This window comes from Ailuropoda melanoleuca, chromosome 9, assembly GCF_002007445.2.
Source record: "Ailuropoda melanoleuca isolate Jingjing chromosome 9, ASM200744v2, whole genome shotgun sequence".
Classification (NCBI taxonomy): domain Eukaryota; kingdom Metazoa; phylum Chordata; class Mammalia; order Carnivora; family Ursidae; genus Ailuropoda; species Ailuropoda melanoleuca.
Window position 1 is genome coordinate 29,266,937 of NC_048226.1, and position 27,654 is coordinate 29,294,590.

Consider the following 27,654-nt stretch of genomic DNA (forward strand, 5'->3'; position numbering starts at 1 on the left):
GAGGCCCATCCCCACCCTCCCCACCTTAGCTTGCGGGCGCCGAAGGCCCCCGACGCCACTGCTGACATGGGCCGCCACGAGTTCACCTACGCGCTGATGCCGCACCAGGGTGAGTGCCGCGGCCCGGGACGCCTCTCTGCCTTTCCCTGAGCCTCGGTGTTTCCCAGCTCCCCTGGGGAAAACGCCAGCACACCCACGCCCCCACCCCCATTCCCATTTTCAGGCTCTTTCCAGGACGCTGGCGTTATCCGCGCTGCCTACAGCCTCAACTTCCCCCTGTTGGCGCTGCCTGCCCCGGGCCCAGCACCCGCTGCCTCCTGGAGCGCCTTCTCCGTGTCCTCGCCCGCGGTCGTGTTGGAGACGGTCAAGCAGGCAAGGGGCGGGGCGGCAGGGGCGGGGCCCCAGCTGGGTCTGCCCAGGCCCCGCCCACCACCCACCTCTCTCCGCAGGCGGAGACCAGCCCCCAGGGCCGCACGCTGGTCCTCAGGCTGTACGAGGCCCACGGCAGCCACGTCGACTGCTGGCTGCGCACGTCGCTCCCGGTTCAGGAGGCCGTCCTGTGAGTGGGGCACGGGGTGGGTTTGGGAGTCCTGCCCTCGCAGGGCCCTCATGACCCCTCCTGTTTTCCAGCTGCGACCTCTTGGAGCAGCGAGACCCGGCTGGCCACCTGCCCCTTCGGGACTCCCGCCTGAAGCTCACCTTTTCTCCCTTCCAAGTGCGGTCCTTGTTGCTGGTGCTGCAGCCCCCTCCAAACTGAGCCGCTGACGGTGGGGTTTTATGTGTGGAAGGCTTGGGGGGCTCCTCACTTCTGCCTCCCCCGCCTGAAGCAAGGATCAGTCACCTCTTGAATAAACCCTTGACTCAGGAACCCTGCTAGCAGTAGTCCCCGCTCACTCCGCTCGGGGCCTGTCCTCAGGCATTTGGGGGCAGGGGCAAGACCCGAGCTTCTCTGTGTGTGCAGGGTCTGGGTTGCAGCCCCCCGAGATTTGGGATATCAGTGACCACAAGCTGGCTAAGAGACCCAGGGATAAGAAGCTCCTCCCGTGGGGAGGAAGCCAAGAGGGTGGATTCCTGCTGGCCGTCCACTGGGAGAGGAGTACGGGCAGGTGGCAGTGCTGGGAATTCTGGACGGGCGGGGCCGTGGGGCCCAGGCTGCCTGGGACCAGGGTCCCTGCACCACCTCTGGGAGGCTGTACCTGCAGAGGCAGGCTGTCCTCTGAGAGCCAGGGCCTGGAGGACTGGGATGGGGTTCGGCAGGCCTTGCCCCGGTGGCTCTCCTATATCCAAGGTCAGGCAGCATGTCTCCCCACTTGGCCTTCCCAGACCTTCTGCAGCCAGCCCAAGAAGTGCCAAGAAATTCAAGTGTATTAGTTTATTAAAAATGACAGCATTTTTCACGTGGGCTTAAAAAATGGGGAAGGTGGGATACAATTAAAAACATCATAGCTGTGCAAGGAACAGCCACAGAGCCTGGGGTACCCAGCCCCCAGCAGCTCCAAGCTGCTTCCAGCGAGCTGCCCAGGCCCCGAGACCCAGGGCGCGGCAGAGGAAGGGGGTGGACATGAACAAGGAGGCCCTCCCGCTAAGAGGCTGCCATCCCCTCATTCTCCAAGGATGGGGTGTCAGCCTTGATCCTTCGGGGTCTGCGGTGGCCTGGGAGGAGGACAGGTGAGGTGACAGCTCAGACCCCAGGCTGAGGACTGCGCCTACGGCCTCCCCCGCAACCTCTGTCCACGGTCCTCCCACCCGCGCTACCACCCCTTCCTCTCCTGCAGAGCCTTCTCTCCCCAGAGCAGCACGCTGAGCAAGGCCCACCTGAGGTTGCTGGTCGCCGCCTCCTTTTTCCCTTCTTGGGGACTGGGGGGACCTCTGGGTCCTGCTGGAGGCTGGTCCCCTCAGGCTGCTGGGCTGTACTTTGCTCAGGAGGGCCTCTCCGTGCCCCACGTGTCCTGGAAGGGGCCGTGCTTGGAAGCAGAGGGTCCTGAGCAGAGGTGATACAGGTTCCCAAGGGGCTCCGTGAGTTCAGGGGTTAGTGAGGACCCTCCGTTGCCCCCCCCCCATTGTCAAGGAGGGCACCTGGGCTGTGTGGCCAGGGCAGGGGAGAATGTAGGGAGGAGCCATACCTCCATCCTGTGCTCAGGCCCCTGCCGTGCTCCCTTGGATTTCTTCTTGTGGGACTTGCCCCCTGCAGGACACTGACACTGGGGTGGGAGGGTCCTGTGCCCTCAGCCCCCTTTCTGCAGACTCCTGCTCTGGGATGACACCCAGGGGTGGAGTGGGGACTGGGATGGAGAAGGGTGATGAAGCTCTGGCAAGCAACTAGTCCTTCCTGCCCTCTGAGCTTATTAAGAGTAGCTTACCTTTGGGGGCCAGGGGGCCAGGATCCCCCTAAAATGGAATGAGGAGAATTCAGGAATCAACCTGGCTAGGCAGAGTTCGCAACTGTCCTTCCATATCGATGGAGCTTCTCCCCTAAGAAGCCCCTCTGACCACCCCGTCCCCCCGCGTCAACAAGGCCACCCTGCCTTGGGCTGCTGTACTGGCTGGGACCCTGGGGCTGAGGAGAGGAGGGGTAAAGCGTGGGGAAGGCTTAGACCAGCAGGAACGGTGTGACCCCTGGGGGCATCGGCAGGCCCTGGACATCTGCTCCTGGGAGGCCCCAGCTCCTGCCCTGCTGTGACCCCAGGCGGTCCGTCCACCCCACTAGCTTCCTTGGGATCTCCATTTGCCTATGTGAGATTAGGGCCCAAACCTGGAACCAGATGGTCCGGCCCCGCCGGTCCCGCAGGGAGCTCATGCCGGGCATGCCATAGCACCGCAACCACGCTCGAAAGGCCGCAAAGTCCTCCTCCCCGCTCTCCAGCCCGTAACCTTTGCCCCCTGTGGGACAGAGGAACGAGGCGGAAGTCGAAGGGTGGACTCAGGCTGGGAGGAGGGGGAACCTGGTCGACCTGGCCCAGACCTCAGCTACATAGCTGATGTACTGAGTCAGGGGGCCGAGGCTCTCCCTCCTCCAGCTGTGCGCCCTCAGGCTGGTGGCTTCCCCACTCTGGGCTATGGCTTTCCCATTCTGGGGTAGGGTGATTAATCCTTGTCCTGCCTGCCTCCTGAGCTGCTCAGAGGACATAGACACCTCCCAAGTGAGGAGGCTTGGTCCATGTATAACAACTAGATTACAGCCATCCACACCCCAGGTGGGGCAGGAGCGGCCCTGGGGTTGCACAGGGTGCTGAAGCAGGGGCCTCACCGAGCTGGACCACTTCCTTGGGCACAGAGTGACACAGCTCCAGCAGGTCTGGGTTCCGCAGCTTAGCCCTGATCTTCTGGCTCAGGGTCAGCTCCGGGCTCTGGAGAAGGGGCAGAGGCAAGGCCATTCTGAAGGCAGCTGAGCCCCGGGGAGCAGAACCCCAAGAGCTTGGCAGGACTCAAGAGACAATCCATCTGCCCCCCACCCCCGACCCTGCAGAGAAAGGGAAACAGGCCCAAAGCTGGAGACGCGTCACCGCTGGCCTGCTCCGATGGGTCTGCCGCATCCCTCCCTGCACCCTCACCGGCCGGCGCTGCTGCAGCGCCTCCAGAACTTTGCGGGCCTTCTCGAAGGGGGGTATCCTCAGCCTGCGGCAGGGTGGAGAGAGCCGTGCTTAGCAGTGGAGAACATGGGTGCACCCAGCCCTCCCTAGTCCTCACGCCCGCCTGCTGACCGGTACAGGATCTCTGCCCGGAGATAGTTGCCAATGCCATTGAAGAACCTCTGGTCCAAGAGGGCCTCGCAGATGGGCTGATCAAAGACCTTGTCCGCTAGGTTTCGTAACACGTTCTCCCTGGGGGAATACTGACATTGGGGTGGGAGGGCCCTGGCACAGGAGACCCCTTCCCTGCCCCATCCCTGAGGCCTTGCTGCAGGATAGGGGAGAGGGGCGGGGGGTACCTGTGCCTGGGTGCAAAGGGAGGGACCGTGGAAGTCCCTGTTCCCTGCTTCCCAGCCTCAGTGCTATTTTGGCAGTGGGAACCACCATTTTCCTTTTTTTTTTTTTTTTTAAGGATTTTGTTTGTTCATTTGAGAGAGACAGAGAAAGAAGAGGAAGAAGCAGACTCCCTGCTGAGCTGGAAGCCTGCATGAGGCTTGATCCCAGGACTGGGAGATCATGACCTGAGCCAAAGACAGCCGCACAACCATCTGAGCCACGCAGGTGCCCCTCCATTTTCCTGTTAAATTGGGAACACCAATATGAGATTTGAATTCATTATGAAAGGTGAAAAATACATATCAAAAGCAATGCGTTTGGGACCCCTGGATGGCTTAGTTGGTTAAGCATCTGCTTTCAGCTCAGGTCACGACCCCGGGATCGAGCCTCCCTCGTGCGGTCTCTGACACCCCCTGCTCAGTGGGGAGCCTGCTTCTCCCTCTCCCTCTGCTGTCCCACTACTTGTGCTCACTCGCTCTCTCTCAAATAAATAAAGTCTTAAAAAAAAAAAAAAAGCAATGTGTTCAAGGAAACACACAAGTCTGTAGATGGTGTGTGTATATCACCAAAGACCCTCAGATTCAAGACTTCAAGACTTTTGGGAGCACAAGGTGACCCCAGGAGCTCAGGTGTGCCTGCAGTGTTGAGCTCCCTGTCTGGAACTTCTGATCGGCGAGATACGAAGATCTGACACTGGTGGGGTCAACTGTTCTCAAGACCCTGAAGATCTTCAAGGCAGCTGGTACTGGCTCTGTGTAGCAGGTGTGTGGTGACAAATTCTGGCTAGCGAGTGTCCCAGCAGCCCCCACCCCATCTCCGGGAGTCCTGGGTCCCTCCTCACCCCCACAAAGAGGAAATGTACCTTGTTTCTTTGTGGGAAAAGATCCTGGCGAGACTGACTCAGTAATGGGCAGCAGAAGCATATGAAGTAGGGGCCAGAAGACAGAGTTTGGGGTAACGGTAAGTGTGGAACGTTGGCCTAGGCGGTCAGAGCACTAAGGGGAGCAGACCCCTGCAGGCTCCCCAGCTGTGAGACCAAGAGAATAGCCGAAATCTCCTGTGAGAGAAACTTCAGAGCCAGCTGGCAGAGGGCTAACTTGTGCCGTGACTTCCCAGGAAAGCTAAGATGCGAGGAATCTAGGACCAGGACAGACACTTCCCTGGGGTGCACTCAGGGTCGTGCCTGGGAAGGCCAGGAGCTCAAGATGCCCTGACCCACCCCGACGGGCAACGAAGTCTAAGGGGCAACGGAAAGCACGCCAGCCCCGAGAAAGGGAGGGCGGCCAAGACCGCTGCAGGCCTGGAGTCTGTGATTCTCGTCCCTTACGGTGCTTTTCCTCAAGGGCTTTGCAAAGGCTGGCTCCTTCTTATCAGGCAGGCCTTGGCTCAAATGTCCCCTAGAGTAGAGTGGGTTTTTCCTAATCCCCCCCCCAGCCCCCAGCCAAGAGTCCTTCTCTACTTCTTGGATTTGTCTTCAGGCACGTGTCTATTTGACTTCATCTGCTTTGTTTCCTTGCTCCCCTGTCCTATCTGAACTTCAGCTCTGTGGGAGAGGGACCACACCCGTCTTGCTCACTGCGGTACCCCCCGCACTGGGAAGAGGGCTTGGCACAAAATCGAAACCCATACGTTTCACCTTTAGAGGAAGGGAAGTGGCTGGCATCGTGCCATCCTCTGTGACACGCATCACCTCCCAGGTGGGGCAGTGACCCCTCCGGCCGAGGAGACCATGGGACTGTCACAGACCAGTGGGCAGGGAGAATGTGGGAGACCACAAACCCGGTTCAGAAACTGTGTCATGAGGCAGTCCCCTGCCCACCGCCTTGAGGCAATTCCTTCCTGTTCAGCCGCCCTTCTTACTGGGTTGTTAAAGCCCCTTCACCTTTCTTCTTAGCCAAGCAGAGAGGGATGCTGATCCCCAGCTCTGACACAAACCGGCCATGTGTCCTCAGGGCAGGCCTGCCCATCCTCCTCTTACCCCCCCATCAGTTTTGGGGTTCCACATCCATTAGCTCAGGGAGCTGTCCCTGGGAAAGGACACTGTCTTGGTCGACACGCGAAGGGACTGCGGGTCAGAGGGGACGACAGCTGCCCCTCCCTGGCCAGCGAGGCACTCACAGAGCCAGGCCCGGAGCCCCAGACTGTGTCGTCCTGCCTGGAGCTGAGCCTACCTGAACCGCTCATACTCCAGCAAGACGCAAGGCCCACGGCCGGGCTGCCACTCGCCCCCGAGGTCCCAGCGGCCGAAGCGGCGGATGTCCACGAAGCAGAGGGCGAGTCGGGGGCCGGGGGGAGCCGTGTAAAAGCGCAGGTGGGCGTGGGCCGGCAGCGCGTCCTGGGCCGCCAGCTGGAAGGAGCCGGACATGCCGAATCGGAAGACCAGGGCCAGGGGCCCCCGTGGGGGCTGGGCCCCCGGCAGCGGGCTCAGGGTCAGGCGCAGCTCCTTGCCACGGGCCGAGGATGAGATGCAGTACGCACTGCTCTCAAAGGGCACCTCAGGGTTGCGGCTGACGGGTGACTTCTCCACACACCCACCGAACATCAGCCCCCTGCACGCCTCGTTCACGAAGCGGCTGGCCAGATGCAGCTCGGGGCCCTCCGGCATGCTGTGGGAGGGGGGCTGGGCCCTGTGGGGAGGGGAGGACAGCGGGTTGGGCCAAGTGTCACCTGGGGAGGTAGAAATTATCACCCCATTTTATAAAGAAGAACTCCGAGGGTCAGAGGGGGCCACTACCAGCTGGGATCCGCTGCCAAGTCAACTGGCCTCGCACGTGTCCTGATCCCCCTTGAAAGTGCCGAGAAAGCCGACAGCGCTATGGAGCTCAGGCTGGGGAAGCGAGACTCTGCCGTATTTGACGCCTTCCACGGGGCTTTCAGGAGCCCCCACTGCTTTTAGAATAAAGTCCAGATCCTTCCTGGGCCCACACTGTCCTCTCATTTCCTCCCACAATTCCCCTCACTCATTGGCTCCAAGCACAGTCTCCCCATCCCCACGTCTTTGCCCCTGCTGTCCCTTCAGCGTGGGACACTTGAGAGGCCCTCCCTGACCACCCTCTCCGAGGCAGCATCACCCCCCCCCAACCACCACGAGTTTTCTTTTCTTCACGGCACCCCCCGAATCTGGAATTATCTTGTTTGTTGTCTGCCCCTACCTCCACTCCCACCCCAGAGCGCAAGCTCTGCTTGCTCATGACTCCACTTCTCAGGACCCTGCCTGCACCTGGTCCGCAACAACTGAGGGACTGAACCTGACCCCGCCTGGGGAATGACAACTGGGAGTCTCTGCCGCCAGCAAGGGCCAGCCTGCCACCACCCACTGCCCAGGACCAGAGCGAGGACAAGGACGAGGGAAGGCAGGTGTCTCCAGGCGCATCTGCGCTGGAACTGGGTGCCCACGGCTCTGAGGGAGGGAGACGGGGTGACAGGAAGGGCTCCGGAGCTCCAGGCCAAGGTCCAGGGGGGCACAGGAAACATCCACACCAGCGCCGGGAGTGGGAAGCAAACTCCATCCCCAACCACCACACCTGACCAGGGGAGGGGAGTTTCCACTCTCCTTTTCCCGGGACCTGCCCAGACCAAGGCTAGGTTTTGGGGGGGGGCGGCATTTAGCCAGGGAGGGCAGACTCCCTTACCCCTGTCCCCCTCCTCAGCGCAGTCCAGGGTCTGGCATCCGAAAGGGTTCCTTTTCGGGAAAAGGTGAAAGTCCAGATTCCTGACTTCCGCAGGGCGGGCACCCCAGTGCTCGCCTCCCCTTCACCACCCCGCCCCGCTACTGCCCATCTTCGGCTAACCCCAGGTCCCTGCCTCCCCAAGGTCCCCGAACCCCATCCCCTCCTCAGCTCTTCACCACCGCGGATCCCGGATAACCTGCTCCACGAGCAGCTCCCCGCCAGCCTGCGGCCACTAAGGGGTTAACGCGGGGGCCGGGCCGCGCCTAAGAGCACGCTGGGAGCTGAGGTCGCCGCTCCGGCGCCTGCCGGGAAGTGTAGTTTCTCGGGTAGGAGGCAGAGGCTGGCGGGGGTAGGCTGGGGGCCCCGGGTGTGGGAAAGGCTTTGGGGCAGTCACCTGGCCGGGAGGTGGCGGAGGAACCTGGCTTCCCTCTGCTCGGCGCCGGCGGGCTCTGGGCTAGGTCTGAAGTCCCGGGTTGCAGCTGTCTCCGTGGCTGGGAGGGGAAGTCCCCCGGCTAGCCCCGGACAGGGTCGGCACTCCCTGCAGGAAACAGCAGCAAGGTCCCGAGGCCGAAGCGCCTGCAGCTGTGCGCCGGGCGCGCAGGTGGGTGATAAACTCAGGCCCTGGGGACCCGATGGTGGCCCCTAAGAATCCAGGCACAGTCAGACGGAACACAAACAGAAGCACCATCAGCACCTGCGGGGTGGCAAGGGCAGCCAAGCACCAAAAACCAGGCGGAGAAGCAGAACCCACTTCAGACGGTCAGGTCTGGTCTAATGAGGCCTCTGTAAGGAGCTTGCATTTCATCTTGAGCGTAGTGGGCACAGGTGCCTGACCCATAGCCTGCATCTGCCCCTTCATAGTACTTGTGCTTCCTCCTCGCTTGTTTGAGCGGAAGTATTCTGAAGTAAACTAGGCAAACTACGGCATTTCATCCCTGATACTTCGACATGCATCTCTAAGAAGCAATATCCTACAAAGCCGCCTTTATCATAGCTAATAAAATTAATACCATCTAATACCTAGTCCACGAATTTCCCTAATTGTCCCCAAAATGTCTTTTATAGCTGGTCTGTTCAAAGTGGAGTCCAATCAAGGGTTATAGGTCTCCTTAACCATTTTTTATTTAGATGGAACCACCCTTTCCATCTCCCACTCAACCCATCCCCCCCCTTTTTGGTCTTTGTAATACCTTTCTGGAGTCCAAGCCAGTTGTTAATTTTGAGATGCCCCATCGCATTCTGGATTTGTCTGAATGTTTCCTTAGCTACATCTCTCTCTTTCCTAGGTGCTCTGTACTCCAAGTTGACGAGGCACCCGACATCTGGCTGTCCCACATTAGTGAGGCTGAGATTGACCACGGCTGAGGTTGTGACAGCCAGTCTCTGCTTTGTAAAGATACTGCACACCTTGTGACCACTAAGTAATCGATGGGGTGATTTCTTTGTTGGTTGGTCTCTTTCTGTTTTGTTTAAATTAAGGTATAATTTATATACAGTAAAATTCGCCATTTGTAGAGTGTGAGTTTTGACAAATATATACTCACATAACTATGGCCACAATCAGAAGATAATAATTCCCATCACCTCCCCACCCCCACCCCGCAATCCGCCTACTCACCCTGTCGTCACCACTTCCACCCCACCTGCTGGCAACCGCTGATCTGCTTTCTGTCCCTATCATTTTGGCCTTCTCCAGAATACCACATGAATGGAATCTCCAGTGCGTAGCCTGCTCAGCCTGGCCTCTTAGAATATTGCATTGAGATCCATCCACGTTGTTATGCTTATTAGTGGTTTTCTTTCGCTGAGTAGTAGTCCCCTGTGCAGCCGAGCCACCGCATTTATCCAGTTACCAGCTGAGGGACGCAGGACTGTTTGTGTGAGGGCATTCATTGGCACCATGCAAATATCGTTCCACATCACATAAACTTTTCACCTACTGCCTCTGTCATCCTCGAAGTTCCTTGCCTCAACCAAGTATTTAATCGGGAATTACAAAATGGTGGTTTTCTCTCATTCCTGGTACCCTAGCTGGAATTCTTGGTTGTCCTGAAATGTTAAAAAGACAGGATAAATTCTGAATTCCTTCCCTTTAATGATGAATTCTCAGACTAAGAATTTGGTACAGTAACATCCAATGGTGCAAATTAGGACTCACTGGGGGGTTTTTTTTTTAGGGGGGGACTTTGTCTTTATAGACTCTTTTCTATTACGGATTCATGGTTTGTTTTTAACATTCAACACCAGTAAATCCATTGGCGTCTTTATCTTCTCCCCCATTTACTGAAGGGGTACTCATCAGGCACCGGGACTACACACACACAGGAACACAATTCCATTCCTAAGAAATTCAGAAGTGTAAAAGAGGCAAATGAGTAAACACAAAGTTACAATGCCATATTACAGCAGCAATGAGCGCGGCACCTGTGGGGTTGTGTGACCCCGCAGGAGGAATGCAACCTGGGAAATCAAGCTAATGTGAAACGTTTGAGGAGACTTAGAATTTCCTGTGACTTTTTGTCTGCAACTTTATTTTTGTTTATTCCACTTCTCTTTTACCTTCCTCTTGCCCTCTTGTGGGCTCCCTGAATTTTTAAAACTCCAGTTTGACTTAGCAGTATTGGTTTTGACTGCAGTATACTGCACAGCCTTTGAAGTAATTGTCCTAGATATTATACACACGTACTTGTCTCAGCTCACTGGCGTTCACATTCTAAGTGTAGAAACCTTACACCCTTTACCTGTTCCTGTTTATAATAACCTTACATATTTCCTCTACATACTTTAAAATGCTTAAGGAAAGTCTAACTGTATCCATAACTTCACATCTCCCATTGTTCTTCCTTCCTGATGTTGCAAGATTCCTTATCATTTCCTTTCTGTTCAGAGATCCTCCTTTCGCCTCTTTACTTTTAGGTTAGGTCAGCTGGTGACAAACTATATTAGTTATCCTTCATCTGAGAATATCTTGATTTCCCTCTTTACTCTTGAGGTAATTTTCGCTGAATATAGAATTTTCAGTTGACACTTTTCTTTCAGACCTGAAAAATGTTGTGCTTCTTCCTTTTGGCCTCTATGGTTTCTGACGAGAAATCCACTCATTTGTTTCCCCCCATAAAGGAAGGTGTCATTTCGCTCTTGCTGCTTTCAAGACTTTTTTCTTTCGTTTTCAGACATTTGTTGTATGATGCACCTTGGCATGGATTTCTTTGGGTTTAACCTGTATGGGCTTCATTCAGCTTCTTGGCTCTGTAGGCTTAGGTCTTTTGCCATATGGGGGAAATCCGCACCCATCATTTCTTTGCATGCTTTTCCTGTTCCACTCTCTCTCCTCACCTTCTGAGACTCTGATGGCATTACAGTCCCGCAGGCTCCAAGGCTCTGTTTTATTGTTTTCTGTATTTTCCAATCTATTTTCTGTTGTTCAGATTCGGTAATCTCTATGATTATCTTCAAATTTATGGATTCTTTCTTCTGTTCAGTCTAGTTCACTTTTATTGCAGATTTCAGTTCTAAAACTTCTATCTCGTTCTTTGTAGCTTCTATTTCTTTGTTAAGAGTTGAGGCATTTTTATGATGGCTACTTTAAAATCCTGCTATCCAAGTCAGAGTTCTCTTAGTGTTGACATCTCTTGTGTTTTCTCATTCAAGTTGAGATTTTCTTGCTCTTGGGTTTTTCTTGTTTTGTTTTTTAATCTGGACATTTAGGGTATCGAGACTCTGGATCTTATGTAAATCTTCTTAGAGCGCTTGGGTGGCTCAATTGATTAAACATCTGAGTCTTCATTTCGACCCAGGTCATGATCTCAGGGTTGCGAGATCGAGCCCCATGTCAGGACTCTGCACTGAGCATGGAGCCTGCTTAAGATTCTCTCTCTCCCTCTCCCCCTCCCCTGCTCACGTGCTAAAAAAAGAAAAAGAAAGAAAGGAAAAAAAAAAATATATATATATATACATGCCAAGGGGGTGGAAGAGGGGCTGCAGTTTCTCTGTGGTGTGACTGGAGGACAGCAGTTACCATCTGTAAGTCTCCTGTGTTGCCAGATGGCCCCTCTCTGATCCCCTGGCTCAAGAGAGCGTGCTTTTGTTGGAGCTGTGTGCTGGTGTTTCTCAGGTTGCCAGTCTCCAGCACCCAGCCCAGGACACATGGAGCAAAAAGAACCCCTAAGGACTGCTCTGCTCTGTTGTTCTTCAGTTCCTGAGGATCTCAGCGAGTCTGTCTTCTCCTCACCTTTTAGTCTTCTGTTTCATATGTAATATCCAAGGTTTTCCGCTGTACTTAGTCGGAGGAAGAGGGGAAAGTGCATCTGCTCCATTTTTCCAGAAGCAAAGGTCAGGACTACAGTCAGTCCTTTTCTTTTTGATGCTTAAAATTATCGCATCCTTGGCCAGTGGGACAAGCTGGCTCCTCTTGACAGCCCTCATTATTGTTTGGTAGCTTCCCTGCACCCCAAGATGTTCTAGGCCACTTGTCTTAGTCAGCTCAGGTGCTGTCACAAAATACCATAGGCTGGGTGGCTTAAACAACAGACGTTTATTTCTCATAGTTCCAGAGGCTGGGAAGTCCAAGATCAAGGAGCTGGCAGATTTGGTTCTTAGTAAGGGCCTTCTCCTGCTTTGCTGTTCTCATGTGGCCTTTTCTTGGTACACATTTGTGGATACTGTCTTTCTCTTCTTATAAGGGCACTAATCCCTTCATGAAGGTCCCACTCTCATGACCTCATCAAAACCTACTTACTCTCCAAAGCCCCATCTTTGGCAGGAAGAGCAAGGCTGTCTCCTTTCTCTACTCGGGGCATCTGGCACTGGGGCCACATGCTTGCCGCCAGCCTGCAGACAAGGCCACCACAGGAGGCAAAGCCATGGACATCACAGGACTGGGAGCGAGAAGCCTGATTTTCCTATCTACAGACAAGCTGTTTCATTTCTGTCCTCCTTCTGCCTCACCCCTGACCTGCCTCAACCAGCAGTTGAAAAGAGAAAATGAATAATGGGTCAGGGAGGTCTGTATGTCACTTGGTTTCTCTGACAAAAACCTTTCATCTGAACCCAAAAGGAAACCTGTACACACACTCCTTTACACTTCTTTTATTCTTCCTGCTCGTGAAAACTGCTGACAAGTGCCTTTCAGGGGGGAGGGAAGGCAATGCTGGAAAAGTCCTCAGAATCCTTATGCTGAATTCTCAAGTGGGAACCTAGCAAGCCAGAGATCTGGAAGGCCAGGCCTCCAGGGTCCTGGAGCTGGGGCCACCCACGAAGAGGAATTCAGAGGGCAGCAACTCAACACGGGCCCCAAGCACCCTTCTCCTCAGCCCAGGGAGCTCATCAGGGTCTGAGCCTGCTTCAGTTCTGCAGAGAGAAGAGGTGGCAGTCAGGTGGGATCTGGGAGGGCTCCTTCCCCCTCCAGGTACAGCTGAGTCTCACCTGCCAGGAGGACCTGGAACTTGTCTGCTGAGAGGGACATGGCCACCGGCTGGACTGGGGCACCCGAGGCAGCTGCCACCTCCAGCCTCAGGTGCACCATGGGCTCTTCCACGGACCGAAGCAGGCTGGAGCTCAGGGTGTAGTCCACCCGCCAGCCCACACCTGCCAGCCTATTCACTGTGAAATGGCATGGGGCTCTCAGGATCACAGGCTGGTAAGCCACATGGCCCTCAGCCCACACCTGGCACGGCTCTCAACCCTCCAAGGCTGTGTGACCTTTGAGAACCTCTCATCCCTCTGACCCAGGGAAGGTGCTCAATAATCAGAAGCGAGATTATCCACAGCAGATCTCAGAGGAAAGAAACTTGGGCTGAAGGCAGGAGTCCTGGTTCCGTGACTGCTTGAAATGGGACTCCTTTCTGAGGACAAGCACCTCCCATGCAGCATGCATCTTCTGGAATGGAACCCGAACCCCATCCCGGCCCTTCCCACACTCACCACGCAGGCTGCAGGCCCGCAGGTGCTCTTGCAGGGGGCTTTGCTTCTCCTCATAACAGCGACACAGGCTGGCTGCGTGCTCTGCGGACAGAATGGAGGTCCCTTGACATAGCAGGTCGGGGCTCAGACTGCTCACAGGGCGGGTCTCAGGCACTTGGCCTGGCCTGCTGCCCAGGTTACCCACCTGCCTGCCTGCATACCCTACCTTTGGGGAGCCCCAGCTGCTGCAGTTCACTGGACAAGGACTCGCCATCCACGCTATGCTTGGCCGCACTCGAGAGGATGAAACTAAGCACTGCCACCGTGGCCTTGACATCGCCCGACTCTGGGGGGACCCGTGGGTGGGGTAAGGGGGTGTCGCTGTGGCCTCAGCCACCTTCTTCTTGCCCCACTATCTTCAGCTCACAGAACCCAGGCCTCCTTGAGCCATGAGCACTGCTACCGCCTCAGCGGAAGCGGCAGAGGGCGGCACTGGCAACACCGTTCTTCCCCTGCTGCTCCCCTGCTGCGGCAAGTGTGGCAGGACAGGCTCCTGGGAGGGCGTCTGCGCTAAGCCCCAGGCCGAGGACCCAGGGGCCCAGAGGTCTGCGGACTCAGTGGGGTACTCACCAAACCTGGCATCAGCGGTGAGCTTCAGGGTCTTTTCGTACTGTGGGGAGAGGAGGCCCTCAGGGGGTGCCAGGCCCCTGCTCACCGGCCGCGGCACCCCAGCAGCAGCTTGATTGCCCACCCCCTGGGTCCTGTGCACCTTCAGGGCAGTAGGGATCACAGGGTCGTGGGACGGTGGGGTGCTGGGCCCTGCACTCACATCAATCCCCTGTCCCAGAAGTTCCTTCAGCACCTGGCTACACAGCAGCCTCAGCTTCACGGAGGACTGGAGGGGAAGGCCTTGCATGAGCCAAACTGGCCCACCCCACCCGTCCATGCTGGGGCACTGCCTCGGAGGGGGCTGGCCACATGATCAGAGTCACACAGCAGGCTAGGACACGCTGAGGGCACTGAGGCCCCAACCTCAGGGTGACCTCACCACCCTCCATCCCCAAAGCCCCCATCCCCAATCCCTGCCTCCTCCCACCCTAGAAGACCCCGTGCACTCAACAATCTTGGCCAGCGTGCTGATCTCCGCCAGGACCCAGTCAGGACAGTCCAGATCACCACAGAACCGGAACCTCTGCACAGGAGTGAGGCGGGCGGTCAGGATGGAGGGCTGAGGCATAGCCAGGTATCTCCCGTATTATTGCTCTTCAGGGATCCCTGCTCCCCGTCCAAGATGGATGCCCTCTGGCCACTCGTTCTCTATTACCAGGCTGTTTCGAGAACCCTCTCACAGTCCCATCTGCCACCAAACCTTGCTCTGTTGTCTATCCTAGGCATTCATGTGCTCAGCAAACATTGTGGCAAACTTCTCTGTGGCAGACCCCACTCTAAGTGCTGCGGGTACAGCACAGAACCATGTCCTTGTCATGACGTCAGTGACCTCTCACTTCCTCCTCCTTCCCCTCCCCAGCTCCAGCCACACTGGCCTCCCTGCTACTCCTGTTACACCAGGCACTCTCCCACCTTGTCCTTGCTACCCCTCCGCACACCTTGTTCTCTCACTTCATTCTGGTCTCTGCTCAAATGGGCCTTCTCTGACCATACTTGCTTGCTTTCTTCTTCTTTTTTTTTTTTTAAAGATTTACTTATTTGAGAGAGAGCGCGAGAACAGGAGCGGGAGGGGCAGAGGGAGAGGGAGAGAGAATCTCAAGCGGACTCTGCACTGAGCGCAGAGCCTGACCCAGGGCTTGGTCCCAGGACCCTATAAGATCACGACCTCAGCTGAAACCAAGAGTTGGACACTTAACCAACTAAGCCATCCAGGCGCCCCTGACCATACTTTCTAAAACAGCGCCTTGCACAAGGAAACTTCAGAGGGTGTGTTCATTATCTTGATCGAGGGAACAAACACATTTCAGAACTTACTGAACTGCACATTTATATGTGTGTTATTGATTTTATCTCAGTAAAGCTGTTAAAAAATAAAATAGCTCTTCTCTATCACGCTCTAGCCCTTATCCTTCTTTCTTGATCTCCACAGCAGATATCACACTTACTATTTATTCGAGATCTGTCTCCTGTTAGAATGCAAACCCACCCTGTCGGCCACATCTTCTCAATATCCTCCATTCCCTGGATCAGCTGTCCTTCGCCCTGTCTGCCTAGCAAAGCTCTCCGTCACAGCAAGATACGTGTCCAGCTTTCCACAGCTCTCACATGTGGGCTGCTTACAGATGCTGGGATCAAAACTCCGCAAACTGAGGACACCTCCCACCCACGTTCTCCTGATTCTGCTGGGCCCTCGGTGCAGCCTGCGACGCCATGTCCCCTACCTGGCCCTACCAGTCACCTTCTCAGCCACTTCAGACCTGCTCCACGACCCTTCAACCACCAACCCTCTTGCTCTTTTTCACCTGACCCCACAGCACTGGTGCTTCTTTGTGGGCCTCCCGTGAAGTCCTCAAGCCATGGTCACAAATGACAGTCACTGAATCTGCTTCCTCTTCCCCAACTCCTCAGCGGCCTCCCACATGAACCCGTACTCTCCTGGATTTCTCCCTGTCCTGGCCTCGGTCTCATTTGCTGGCTCACCCTCCTTCTCCCAACCCCCAAATGTGATCCACACATTGCCTGCATCATTACTCTGGGACAGGGGCCTGGGATAACTGGTGAGGTGATGGGGTATTAAGGACAGTCTTGCACTTCTGTCTATTCCAGGAGTTTTTAACCTTTTTCTGCCATAGCTTCATCTGGCATCTGGTAAAGCCTATAGGCCTTTCTAAAACCATGTTTTTAAATGCATAAAATATACAGGACTGCAAAGGACACTAAGTTATCAAAATAGTCAAACAAATTGGTGATGTGATGTTTCAAGTCATAACTTAAAAACGATCTGCATAAATAAGTGAACAATGTCACCAGCTATAATATGATACGAAAATATCTCTAATTTCTATCGGTGACAAAGTCAGAAGTGCTGTTAATACTGGGGTTGGTTGCCAACATTCATAATTGAAGGAAATCCTAAAATTCGGTTTGAAATTAGTGAAAATTAAGATGGAGATTTTTCCTAAGTTCACGGGCCCTGGACTTCTACCCACAGAAGTCTTCTACCCTCTCTGTATTATTTACATTTTTTACAGTGTGTTCCTTGTGTAATTTCTTAAAATGCTGACATTTCTCTAGGTTTTGCCGTAGGTCCTCTCTTCCCAACTCACATCACTGAGATGTTACCTGTTTTTAGGCTTACAATGATCGTCTTTGTGCTGATGGGTCCCCAATTTATAACTGCGCTGTAGTCTCTTTTCTGAGCCTCAGACCCTTAAATCTAGACTGTCTTCCAGCCAGCTGCACCTGCTGGCTCGCAGAAACCTCACACAGCGCCACCTATCAACGTTAACTTTTGCTGTTTGCACTGAAACCTGCGCCTCTGCCTCTTCCGGTGCACCGCACTGAGTGCCATCACCTGGGAGCCAAGCCCAAACACCCGGCTCTCCCTTTCCCCTCATGCATTCTCCCACTTCTTTCTCCACTCTCTCCACCCTAACTCAGGTCACCACCATCCCCTGGAGGTCTGCGGCCCTGGCGTGGCCTCCCTGCTCCCCTCCTGCTCACTCCACAAGTCAGCCAAAGGATTTTCCTAGCTACCCAGGGCCTCTTCTTAAAGTCTAAACTCCTTTCCGTGCTCTCAAGGCCGAGCAGGATTTGCCCTTTGCTACCTGTTGAGCCTCATGTTTCACTAACCTCCAGGTGATACCCTTCCGGCTTCACCCTTCAATAGTGAAATGCATCCATTGCTAGGGAGCCATGCTCTCTCTCACCTGAAGCCTCTGAACGTGCTACTCTCTGTCTGAAGATAGAGATCCCCTCCCCAAGCCTCCTAACCCCTGGCACACAAACTGCACTGCAGCCAGCCAGTTTTCTTCCCTGCCCCCACGCCCTCCGGTGGCTGTCACCCTCAGGAAGCCTTCCTAACGCTACACACAAGGCACAGTTAGGTCCCTTCCCCTCAAGTCTTAACTATGACTGCCAAGTCAAGCCTCCTGCAGCTTAAGCCCCAGGGCCTGGCACACTGTACGGTGCAGAGCAGGCCCTCAGCTGAAGCAATGAATGGATGGAGGACTTGAGAAGCTCCAATCCCACGTCTACTCCTCTCTGGCTCTGGGAAGGATGAAAGGACTTCCGAACAGGACGGAAGACTGAGCCTAATTCTATGCAAGTTCTCCTCCAGGTCGCGCAGGAGGGCCGCGAAGAGGGCACCTTCGGGAGGTCGTCCGGGGTCGAGGATGGCTTGGAAGCGCGCCCGCTCCGGGCAAGCTCCACTTCCTGCCCTGAGGGGTGCGGGCCCTTCCTTCCCGCCGAGGAAGCACCGGGACTCCAAGCCCGCAGACGCTCGGCCCTCACGATCGCACCCAGGTGTCTGCCGACGGGCCGGGGCTGCCTCCACCACCCCGCGCCGGCGCCCGTTCGCCCGCGGCGGCATAGGCGAGAGTCAGGGGCCTCCCTGCCCACCCCGGGGCCACGCCTCCCATCACCCCGCAGCTCTCACCATCGCGCCAGGAAGCCGCCCGGCCTTTCTCCTCCCCGCGCGCCCGGTCAGCTGACGCGGCGGTCACGTGGTGTGGGCGGGCCCTCCACGGGAGGGGCGGGGCGGGGGCGATCGCCGATGGCCGTGCTAGGAGCTTACCGGGAAGAGAGATGAGCTTGCTGTCTCCCCAGAACCCCTTCCTGGAAGCGACCGGCGCCACCCCCTTCCCCCACGACACGGTTTAGCTAGAAAAGAGGGAGTAGGAGCCATTGAATGTGTTCAACTTAAGGGTGCAGGAGTCCGGGAGCCCTTTCTGGCACTTGGAATGATTTCCTCGCGAAGGGGGGTTCAGGTCGTTCCCTGTTTCCCGCCAAAAGCCAAAATTTTAAAAATTTTACTGAATTATGTTACACGTAGAGAAGATTGTACATATTGTAAGTCTAAAGCTTAAATGAATTTTCATAAACTGTATAGCCCACGTCCCCAGCACCCATATAAGGAAACATTACCAAGTAGCCCGCATAGCTCCTCTGAGTGCCTGAGTATTTTATTTCATTCTGAAGAACTCCCCTTAGTTTCCTTAGTTACAACTGGCTGTAACAATTTACATGCTCAGAACTCTCCCTGTGGCTTCACCAACATTAGATGTTTATCTTAGTTTTTCTCAATCGAATGGGAGAAAAATAGGTTGTTTTAAGCTGCATTAGTCTGCTTACTGGTGAATTTGAGCAAAGGATGGACTAGGAAAACTAAGTTTCCAATATTCACTAAAAGAGGTAAAAACAAAAAACAAAACAGGAACAGCACCAAAAATATCCTGGAGAATACACTAATAACCAAAGAAGAAATTGAACGATTTGAGATCTCTTTTTGATTACATATCCCACCCCCCATAAACCAGGCCCAGATGGTTTTATTGTTGCAGCCTTTCAAGCTTTCAAAGGACAGAACCCATCGCAATTAAACTGCTCCATAAATAGAAAAAGATGAAAAGCTTCCCAATTTACACTATAATCGATCTCATTTATAAAGAGCTTTCTAAAAATCATAAACGTCAGCATGTTGAAGTCAACAATGTATTAAAATACGACACTATGTCAAAGAAAAATTTCATCTTAAGAATCATAAGACTGGCCCAACTTCTGTTTCATCGTATTAATAGGTTAAAGAAGAAAACAGTTGATAGGCTTGGAAAACCATTTTTGATTCAAAAGGAGAAAAAAAAATTGGAAATAGGTGGAAACTGCCTTAAGCTGATAGAGTATTTGAAAAATGAAAGAGCAAATATGAGACTTAACATCAGACAGACAAAGTATTTAAATCTGGAAACAAGGCAAAAAGGTGGGTGGTGTGTCCTTTTAATGTCATACTGGAGCATTGTCTCACAGATTTGTTTCACAAACAGAGATTGTTTGACTACTAGAGCAGTGGTTCTCAGGGTTTACAGTGCCATCAGCATCACCCGAGGGGTTTGGGGAGACAGAGGTGCTTCTCATCCTCAAAGTTTCTAGTTAAATAGTCCTGGGACAGGAAACGAAAATGTGCAATTCCCTCACGTTCCCAGGCGATGCTGACGCTTCCGCTTTGAGGGCTATACTGTGAAAATCACTAATGTAGGAAAATGTACCTGAAAAGTTATATGTTACTGATAGATTTCTGTCTAGTAGAAAAGATAACCCCAAAGATAACAGTTTTATCGCTCTGTAAGACCAACAGGTGTTCTAATTCCACACACACTAGACATGCTTCTTCTCAAAATGTTATTTAAACTCGCCTTAGCATCTTACTGATTCCCTCATTGATTAAATATTTGACACGCATTCTTTCATTATTTGTATGACAATCATGTTTTTTACTTTTTGCAAATTAAGCTTTGATACAGGACACTAGCCCTGAACAGAAGGTGCTCACATACCCCAGTGTTGGATGACTCCCATTAAAGTCCGGAGCAGCCATGCGTCAGCATTACTATGATCCAACATTATTCTAGATGCTTAGGCCAGCCGTCCTCAGCCGGAGGTGATTTTGCCTCTCGGGGTATTTTGGTAATATCTTTAGTTATTTAGATATTTTTAGTTTTTACCACTAGGGAGAGCTGCCGGCATCCGGAAGACAGAGGCCAGAGATGCCGCTATACACCCTACAAGGCGCAGGACGGCCCCCACAACAAAGAGTTATCTAGTCAAAAATGTCAATAGTGCTGCTGTTGAGAAACTCTATTCTAGATAAATAAAGCATGGGAAAACCGTTAGCTTAAATGTTGGAAAAGAAAAACTCTTATTTGCAGATGACAGTCTATCTAGAAAATCAAGAGAAGAACTAGAAATCTAGAAATACTAGAAGTCATGGAATGCCAGCTGGCACAGGGCGGGGTGGGGAGGGTGAGCTGGAGCATTGGGTGAGGCTCTCCAGGCTTACCTGGGGCAGAGGAATCAGAACCCCACCAGCGAGCACCCACTTGTCCCAGCCCCATCCACCTCACGGGTGGAGAGATAGAGGCAAGCAGGTGAGCCCAGACCGCATCTGTCTGACCTCCTGTCAGCTTGAGAGAAAGCCAGAGGTCCAGACTGGAAGGTCTTGAGAGCCCTGGCCCAGTCCTGGTTTCCCCTACAGGGGAGAGGCTGGGGGAGGGGCAGGGTCAGCCCAAGCCACTGAGCCCATGAGGGGAGGACCCCAACCAGAACCTTGGAACCCTGGGACTAGCTGAAGACCCTATTCATTTGCTTCACAGATGGCGGTGGGAAACCAGGCCAGCCTCTGGCCAGAATGTGTTGTTGGCTTCTAACACCAAGGCCCACCTTACCTTTCCCTCTCATCTGCCGCTGGCTGGCACTGTTGAGCAGCCCCACAGCAAAAGTGAATGTCTCCCTTAGGGGGTCCGAGGGACTGGAGGCACAGGCACCAGGGTCAGTTCCTTGGGCTGGACCAGGTGGCTGGTCACAAACAAGCCCCGGTCAGCTGGGCCCTCCTGGACCACATAGCCATGATTGGGGGCAAGGGAGCTCTAGGGCTCTAGGGCCCTGGGGATCCTGGAGGGATTTCAGGAATGAGCTCTTCCTGAGACTGACTGGCCACCTCTTTGCAGCACCCACAGCAGCTTGACCACCCCCAGACCCACTGAAAGCCCCAGTGTGAAAACACTGAGCTTTGTACCCACCCCACCTCTCCTCTTACACTTGGGTCCCTACCCAGGGGGCTGCTATAAGGGTAACTGGTCCCACCTGTTGGGGAAATGTCTTAGGAAGTCCTTTTTCAGGATTAGTCCTTCCTTCATTCCTTCCTTCCCTCCTTCCTTCCTACCTTCCCTCCTTCCTCACTTTCTTCTTTCCTTTTTTCTTCCTTCCCTCCCTCACTCACTCACCACATACCCACCATCCACTTCTCTATTCCAGGGTCTGGAAGATAGGTCAAGCAGAGTGCCCTGAGGAGTTCCCCTCTCTGAAACCATGATGTCCTCAGGTGGGCACCCAGGGTTGGGGGAAAGTGGGGGGCCTCACTCACAGGAGGTGATGGTGGGTGTGAATGTGGAAGGGGCAGTTTGAGCAAACTTAGGGTGAGGATGTCCAGGCAGAGGGCCCAGCTGGTGCATGGAGGGCTTCATGATCCTGCCAGCTATAGTCAACCCTGGCTAGATCACAAGGAAAGGTTTTATGTTTCTTAAAAATGATATTTAATACATTAAAATTATATAACTAGGGGTGCCTGGCTGACCCAGTCAGTAGAGCTTGTGAGTCTTGATCTCAGGGTTGTGAGTTCAAGCCCCACATTGGGTGTAGAGATTACTTAAAAATAAAATCTTTATTTTTTTTTAAGATTTTATTTATTTATTTGACAGAGACAGCCAGTGAGAGAGGGAACACAAGCAGGGGGAGCAGGAGAGGAAGAAGCAGGCTCCCAGCGGAGGAGCCTGATGTGGGTGTTGATCCCAGAACGCTGGAATCACGCCCTGAGCTGAAGGCAGATGCTTAACGACTGCACCACCCAGGCGCCCCAAAAATAAAGTCTTTAAAAAAAATTAAATAAAAGAGAAAATTATATAACTAAACATAATTATCATAATAAAAATCACAAAATACAACTAAAAGGCAGCCTACAGTATGGGAGAAGGTATTTGTGAATGACATAACCAGTAAAGGGTAAGTATGCAAAATATGTAAAGAACTTATACAACTCAACACCCAAAAAACAAATAATCCAATTAAAAATGAGCAGAAGACATAAACAGACATTTCTCCAGTGAAGACATCAGGTGGCCCACAGACACATGAAAAGATGCTCAGCATCACTCAGCATCAGGGAAATAACATCAAATACACAGTGAGATAGCACCTCACACCTGTCAGAATGGCTAAAATCAACAACACCAGAAACAGCAAGTGTTGGTGAGGATGTAGAATAAGGATGCCTCTTACACTGTTGGTGAGAATGCAAACTGGTGTAGCCACTGTGGAAGACAGAATAGAGGTGCCTCTTGAAGTTAAAAATAGAACTATCCTATGATCCAGCAATTACACTACTGGGTATTTACCCAAAGAATACAAAAAACACTAATTCAAGGGGATACATGAACCCCTATGTTTATAGCAGCATTATTTATAATAGCCAAATTATCGAAGAAGCTCAAATGTCCATCGATTAATAAAGAAGACGAGGAGGGGTGCCTGGCTGGCTCAGTCAGCTGAACATACAACTCTTGATCTTGGGTTGTGAGTTCAAGCCCCACTTTGGATGTAGAGATTACTTAAAAATAAAACCTTGAAAAAAAAAGATGTGAGATATACACACACGCACACACACACGCACGCACACTGGAATATTACTTAGCCATAAAAAAGAATGAATCTTGCCATTTGCAGTGACATGGATAGAGCTAGAGAGTATAATTCTAAGTGAAATAAGTCAGTCAGAGGAAGACAAATGCCATATGATTTCACTCATATGTGGAATTTAAGAAACAAAACAAGTGAGCAAAGGGAAAAAAGGAGAGACAAACCAAGAAACAGACTCTTAACTATAGAGAACTGATGGTGACCCGAGGGGAGACGCAGGTGGGTGGGTAAAAAAGGTAATGGGGATTGAGGAGTGCACTTGTTGTGATGAGCAGTGGATGATTAAAATAAAAACCTAAAAAAAATTCATTTTGAAATAAACAAAAAGGCATGAAAAAATCACAAAATATAGAAAAAGAAACAAACAAACAATTAGTAAACTCCTTCTCTCCCCAAATAACTGCTCTAACAGCCCTTTCTGGCTTTTTTTTCCATGCACATGCAACTGTGACATAAGAAGAAATATATATTTGGTCTCTGCTCTAAGTTCCTGACAGAGCAATTAAATCCCTTGGAGTTCCCTAGGAGCCTCTTTTGTTCTAATGAAGTGACTCTTGGTGGGTTCCTGGATAGTTTTGGGATGGGGGCTGGTCACCAGGAATACTAAGCCATGATTAAAAGCTTGGAAAGTGGCTAGAGATTGCATTAATCATTGATCATGCCTTCATGACAAAGCTTCCGTAAAAAATCTCTGCATCACAGAGAGCTTCCAGGTGCTGAATGGTAGCATATGTCAACTCAATGGAGACAGAAGCTCCTGCTCTCAGGACCCTTCCAGATCTCGCCCTATGTATCTCTTCATTGGGCTGTTCATTTATACCCTTTATTATATAGTAAGCCAGTGAGCATGTTTCCCCTAATTTCTGTCAACTGTTGTAGCAAATTAAATTGAGGGGGTTGTGAAAACCTTGATTTGTAGCCAACCAGACAGGAGTGCTGGTAACTGGGGAACCCACTACTTCCAATTGCTATCTGAAGTGGGGACAGTCTTGTGGGACTCAGCCCTTAACCTATGGGTTCTGATGCTAACTCTGAGTAGACGGTGCCAGAATTTAATTGAATCGTAGGACACTCAGCTATTTATGGGACTGCTTGTGTTGACTAGTTTTTCTCTTAATTTTTGGATATATTTTTTTCTTCACCTGCCTAGTAAATATTTTTTGATAGGTTGAGCATTGTAAATATACATTGTAGAAATTTGGATTATGTTATCTTACTCTAAATAGTGTTGAATTTTGTTCTGGAAGGCAATTAAATTACTGATGTATTAACTTGGTCATGTATATCAAGGCTTGGTTTTAGGTTTTGTTAGGGTGTGTCTTTTTCCATTTTGCCCTTATTCCTAGGGAATCTTCCTAACTCCAAAAGCATAGCCTTCTAGACCCTCATGTGAATGTCTGGGATATTCACCAAGAACTCTGCACTCTGGCTGGGTCAGAATTTCAATGTCTCTCCAGTATCCTATGACCTCTGAAATATCTGTTTCACTCTCAGCTCCCTGGGAGCTATTTACTGCTAGGCCTTGCAGAGTCTCAGTCCATATATTCACAACTTAGAATTTGACCAAGGAGCTGAGGAGAATCTCTGTTAAGATTTCTGGGGCTCCTTCTTTGTAACTCCTTTCTGTACTCTACCATACTCATTTTAGCAGCCCTGAACTCCAATCTCCTTTTCTTATACCAAGCAGGATTGATGCTGTCTACCTGAACTTTACTTCCTTGTGCCATCCTTTTGTGCTTGGACATGTCTTCCAGGCAGAAAGATGTGAAACTCACTTCATATTATTACCTTCTCTCAGAGATTGTAACCTTGCACTGTCTATTGCCCAATGCCTGAAGAGAATTTCTTTATATATTTTGTTCAGCTTTTTAGTCTTATGATGGGAGGCTGTAAGCAACACTCCATCGTGGTCACAATCTGAAGTGCTATTATTCCTTCCATTCTAGAAAAGAAAATAAAGACCAACAATTCCAAGGAAAATAGGAAATACATATAAAAGTTCAAAAAAGGGGGGCAACTGGGTAGCTCAGTCAGTTAAGCATCTGTTTTCCGCTCAGATCGTGATCCCAAGGTCCTGGGATCAAGCCCCACATCGGGCTCCCTGCTCAGCAGAGAGCCTACTTCTCCTTCTCCCTCTGCTGCCCCATTTGTGCTCTCTCTCTCTGTCTCTCTGTCAAATAAATAAATTTTAAAAATATTTTAAAAAAAAAGTTCAAAGAAAAAGAAAGCAGATTCTCCTGACACATACAAAAAAATGTTCAATCTCACTGATAAGAAAGATACAGATTGAGACTAAATGGAGAAACTTCTACTTATGGCCATCATGGAATAACAAGGACTAGATTTACCTCCCCACCTTGAACAACTAGAAAAACTGGACAAAATACATAAAACTACAGCTCTCGGACATTAGACAATAGATAGAGCAGAATTATGATTTCTAAAAGAAGGTGAACCTTACATCTTCCTCACTTTGCTGCTGGAGGCAACTAACAGGCTGCAACCCAGGGAGGGGGAATCCAAATAAATCCCAGCTCTCTTGCTGAGCTGAGATGGGAAACTGGAGTTTAGGAAGATCAAGGCAGATAGAATCTGTGAGGCAGAAAACCAGAGGGGAGGGCACTTCAGAGAGAGAGCATGGGTGAGCACATTCTGGAAAAATACAGACGATTTCTGAAGTGTTTGGCTCAGTACTGACATATACACATGTGACAGAAAACAAATGTGGGGGGGGGGGAACTGGAAAGCAGAAGACCAAAAAATTCCAAGAGCTTACAAGGATTAGAAATAATTCCTATTTTCACTAGCCAGAATAGGAACACCTCCTAAAATACAAGACATTGAACAGAATCCTTAGAAAAGTTTTGTCTTAATGGGGTGCTCAAATAGCACTAGGATAAAGGCTGCTCTGAAACTGTCCTAGCAAAGCTTGAAAGCAAGCCTTGAATAGATCTAATTTTTTTTTAAGTAACTTAAATGATGTGGAAACAAAGTCCAAAACTATTTAAAAGAAAATTACTGAATTCAGCATCTACAACTTCAAAATCACAGCGTCTATCACCTAGTCAAAAATTACCAGGAATGCAAAGAGGAAAGAAAGTAGGAGCTATAACAAGGAGAAAAACCAATCCGTGGAAATAGACCCTGAAGTGATAGAGATGATGTAATTAGCAGATAAGGACATTGAAAAACAGCAGTTATAAATATGTTCCATGTGTTCAAGAAGTTAGAGAAAAATCTGAACGTGATGAGAAGAGATAAATGGAAGATATAAAAAAGAAATTTCTAGAGACAAAAAAGGTCAACAATGCATGGGATTAACAGATTAGTCACTGCAGAAAAAAGATCAGTGAATCTGAAGGCAGTGAACTTGAACAGAAGCTATTCAAAAAGAAAGCTAGAAAAAGAGACTGAAAATGATGAAGAGAACATCAGTGGTTTGGGAGACAATATCAGGAGGTCTAACATACATGTAATTGGAACCCAAGAAAGAAAGAGGAAGCTGACAGAAGAATATTTGAAGAAATGAACAAAATTTTCCAAAGTTAGTGAAACCTATAATCCCACAGATCCAAGATCCTCAATAAACCCCAGGGAGAAGAAAACCACACCAAGGCATATCATAGTAAAATTGCTTAGAAAAAGTGATAAATCTCTTTAAAGAAAGTAGAGAGTAAAGGCTTATTATGCACAGAGGAATGAAAATGACATCAAACTTCCCCTCAGAAAGTATGTGAACTAAAAGATAGTTGAGGGGTGCCTGGGTAGCTCAATCATTAAGCATCTGACTGACTCAGGGTCCTGGGATCAAGCCCCAAATCAGGCTCGGTGCTCAACAGGGAGTCTACTTGTCCCTCTCCCTCTCTCTTTGTCCTTCCCCCCCATTTGTACTCTCTCTCCCTCTTTCTCAAATAAATAAATAAAATATTCTAAAAAAGATAGTTGAATGCTATCTTTAATGTGTTGCAAGAAAAGAAAACAATCCTCCTAGAATTCTATACTTAGAAAAAAAATCTTTTAAAAATGAAGGCAAAATCTGTGGAATTCTCATTTTGTTTTCTCAGCACCCAAAAGAATTTTTTTTATTTATTTGAGAGAAAGAGAGAGAGAGGACAAGCAGGGGGAGGGGTAGAGGGAGAGGGAGAAGCAGACATCCCACTGAGCAGGGAGCCTGACGTGGGTCTCAATCCCAGGGCCCCAGGATCATGACCTGAGCCGAAGGCAGACACTTAACCGACTGAGCCACCCAGGCACCCATCAGCACCCAAAAGAATTAAGAGAAAAATGGGCTGGCATTATATAAAACAAGCAATCTTTTTTTAAAAAAATTCTGCTATATCTCAATCCAACAATGTAGTAAATAAAAGTATTATAAAAAATTAAAATGTAAGCAAAATGAAGAGTTTTTCACACAAACAAAAGTGGAAATAATCACTAGCAGACCTGCATACAAAAAATGTTAAAAGAAGTTCATTAGTCAGAGGAAAAATGATACCAGATTGAAATCTACACAAAGGAATGAAGAACATTGAAATTATAAATATGTGGAAGAATAAAAAAGATAATATTTTCTCATTTTTGATCTCTAAAAAAATATTGACATTTCAAAGTGAAAGTTAAAACAATACGTTATGGGTTTTACATTTACGTAACAAATGTAGAAGTAAAACAATAACAAGGATTGCAGAAAGGACAGGATTGGG

General features: G+C 50.9%; 3 protein-coding genes across 12 annotated transcripts in view; 1 reads left to right on the forward strand and 2 right to left on the reverse strand.

Moving 5' to 3' along the window:
• MAN2C1 (mannosidase alpha class 2C member 1) overlaps positions 1–971 on the forward strand; it is an 11,786-nt gene extending 10,815 nt beyond the window's left edge. For both annotated transcript variants that reach the window (XM_034668018.1, XM_034668017.1), the window contains exons 23-26: positions 30–109; positions 224–372; positions 450–559; positions 631–971. In XM_034668018.1, coding sequence (XP_034523909.1) covers positions 30–109; positions 224–372; positions 450–559; positions 631–757 — 466 coding nt within the window. In that variant the 3' untranslated portion in view covers positions 758–971. The remainder of the gene's footprint in view (positions 1–29; positions 110–223; positions 373–449; positions 560–630) is intronic.
• Positions 972–1,369: 398 nt separating this feature from the next.
• NEIL1 (nei like DNA glycosylase 1) lies at positions 1,370–8,161 on the reverse strand. Of its 6 annotated transcripts, none has more exons than XM_034668022.1 (11): positions 8,031–8,125; positions 7,598–7,647; positions 6,137–6,592; positions 3,702–3,821; positions 3,552–3,615; positions 3,248–3,347; positions 2,753–2,880; positions 2,361–2,388; positions 2,124–2,185; positions 1,816–1,981; positions 1,370–1,653 (listed from the first exon to the last, which is right to left on the reverse strand). In XM_034668022.1, exons 3-11 carry the CDS (start codon positions 6,568–6,570, stop codon positions 1,583–1,585), a joined length of 1,173 nt encoding a protein of 390 aa, XP_034523913.1. In that variant the 5' UTR covers positions 6,571–6,592; positions 7,598–7,647; positions 8,031–8,125; the 3' UTR covers positions 1,370–1,582. The 6 variants fall into 6 exon arrangements, with proteins under 6 accessions (XP_034523913.1, XP_034523912.1, XP_011230479.2 ...); XM_034668021.1 differs by lacking the exon at positions 8,031–8,125 and adding an exon at positions 7,833–7,884; XM_011232177.3 differs by lacking the exon at positions 7,598–7,647 and having other exon boundaries at positions 8,031–8,161.
• A 4,548-nt stretch (positions 8,162–12,709) lies between these two features.
• COMMD4 (COMM domain containing 4) lies at positions 12,710–18,257 on the reverse strand. Of its 4 annotated transcripts, XM_002925128.4 has the most exons (8): positions 18,144–18,257; positions 14,658–14,729; positions 14,367–14,432; positions 14,168–14,207; positions 13,764–13,883; positions 13,559–13,639; positions 13,061–13,237; positions 12,710–12,985 (listed from the first exon to the last, which is right to left on the reverse strand). In XM_002925128.4, the coding sequence occupies exons 1-8, from the start codon at positions 18,144–18,146 to the stop codon at positions 12,945–12,947; spliced, it is 600 nt and encodes a 199-aa protein (XP_002925174.1). In that variant the 5' UTR covers positions 18,147–18,257; the 3' UTR covers positions 12,710–12,944. The 4 variants fall into 4 exon arrangements, with proteins under 4 accessions (XP_002925174.1, XP_034523917.1, XP_034523918.1 ...); XM_034668026.1 differs by lacking the exon at positions 14,367–14,432; XM_034668027.1 differs by lacking the exon at positions 13,061–13,237.
• Between the last annotated feature and the right edge of the window lie 9,397 nt (positions 18,258–27,654).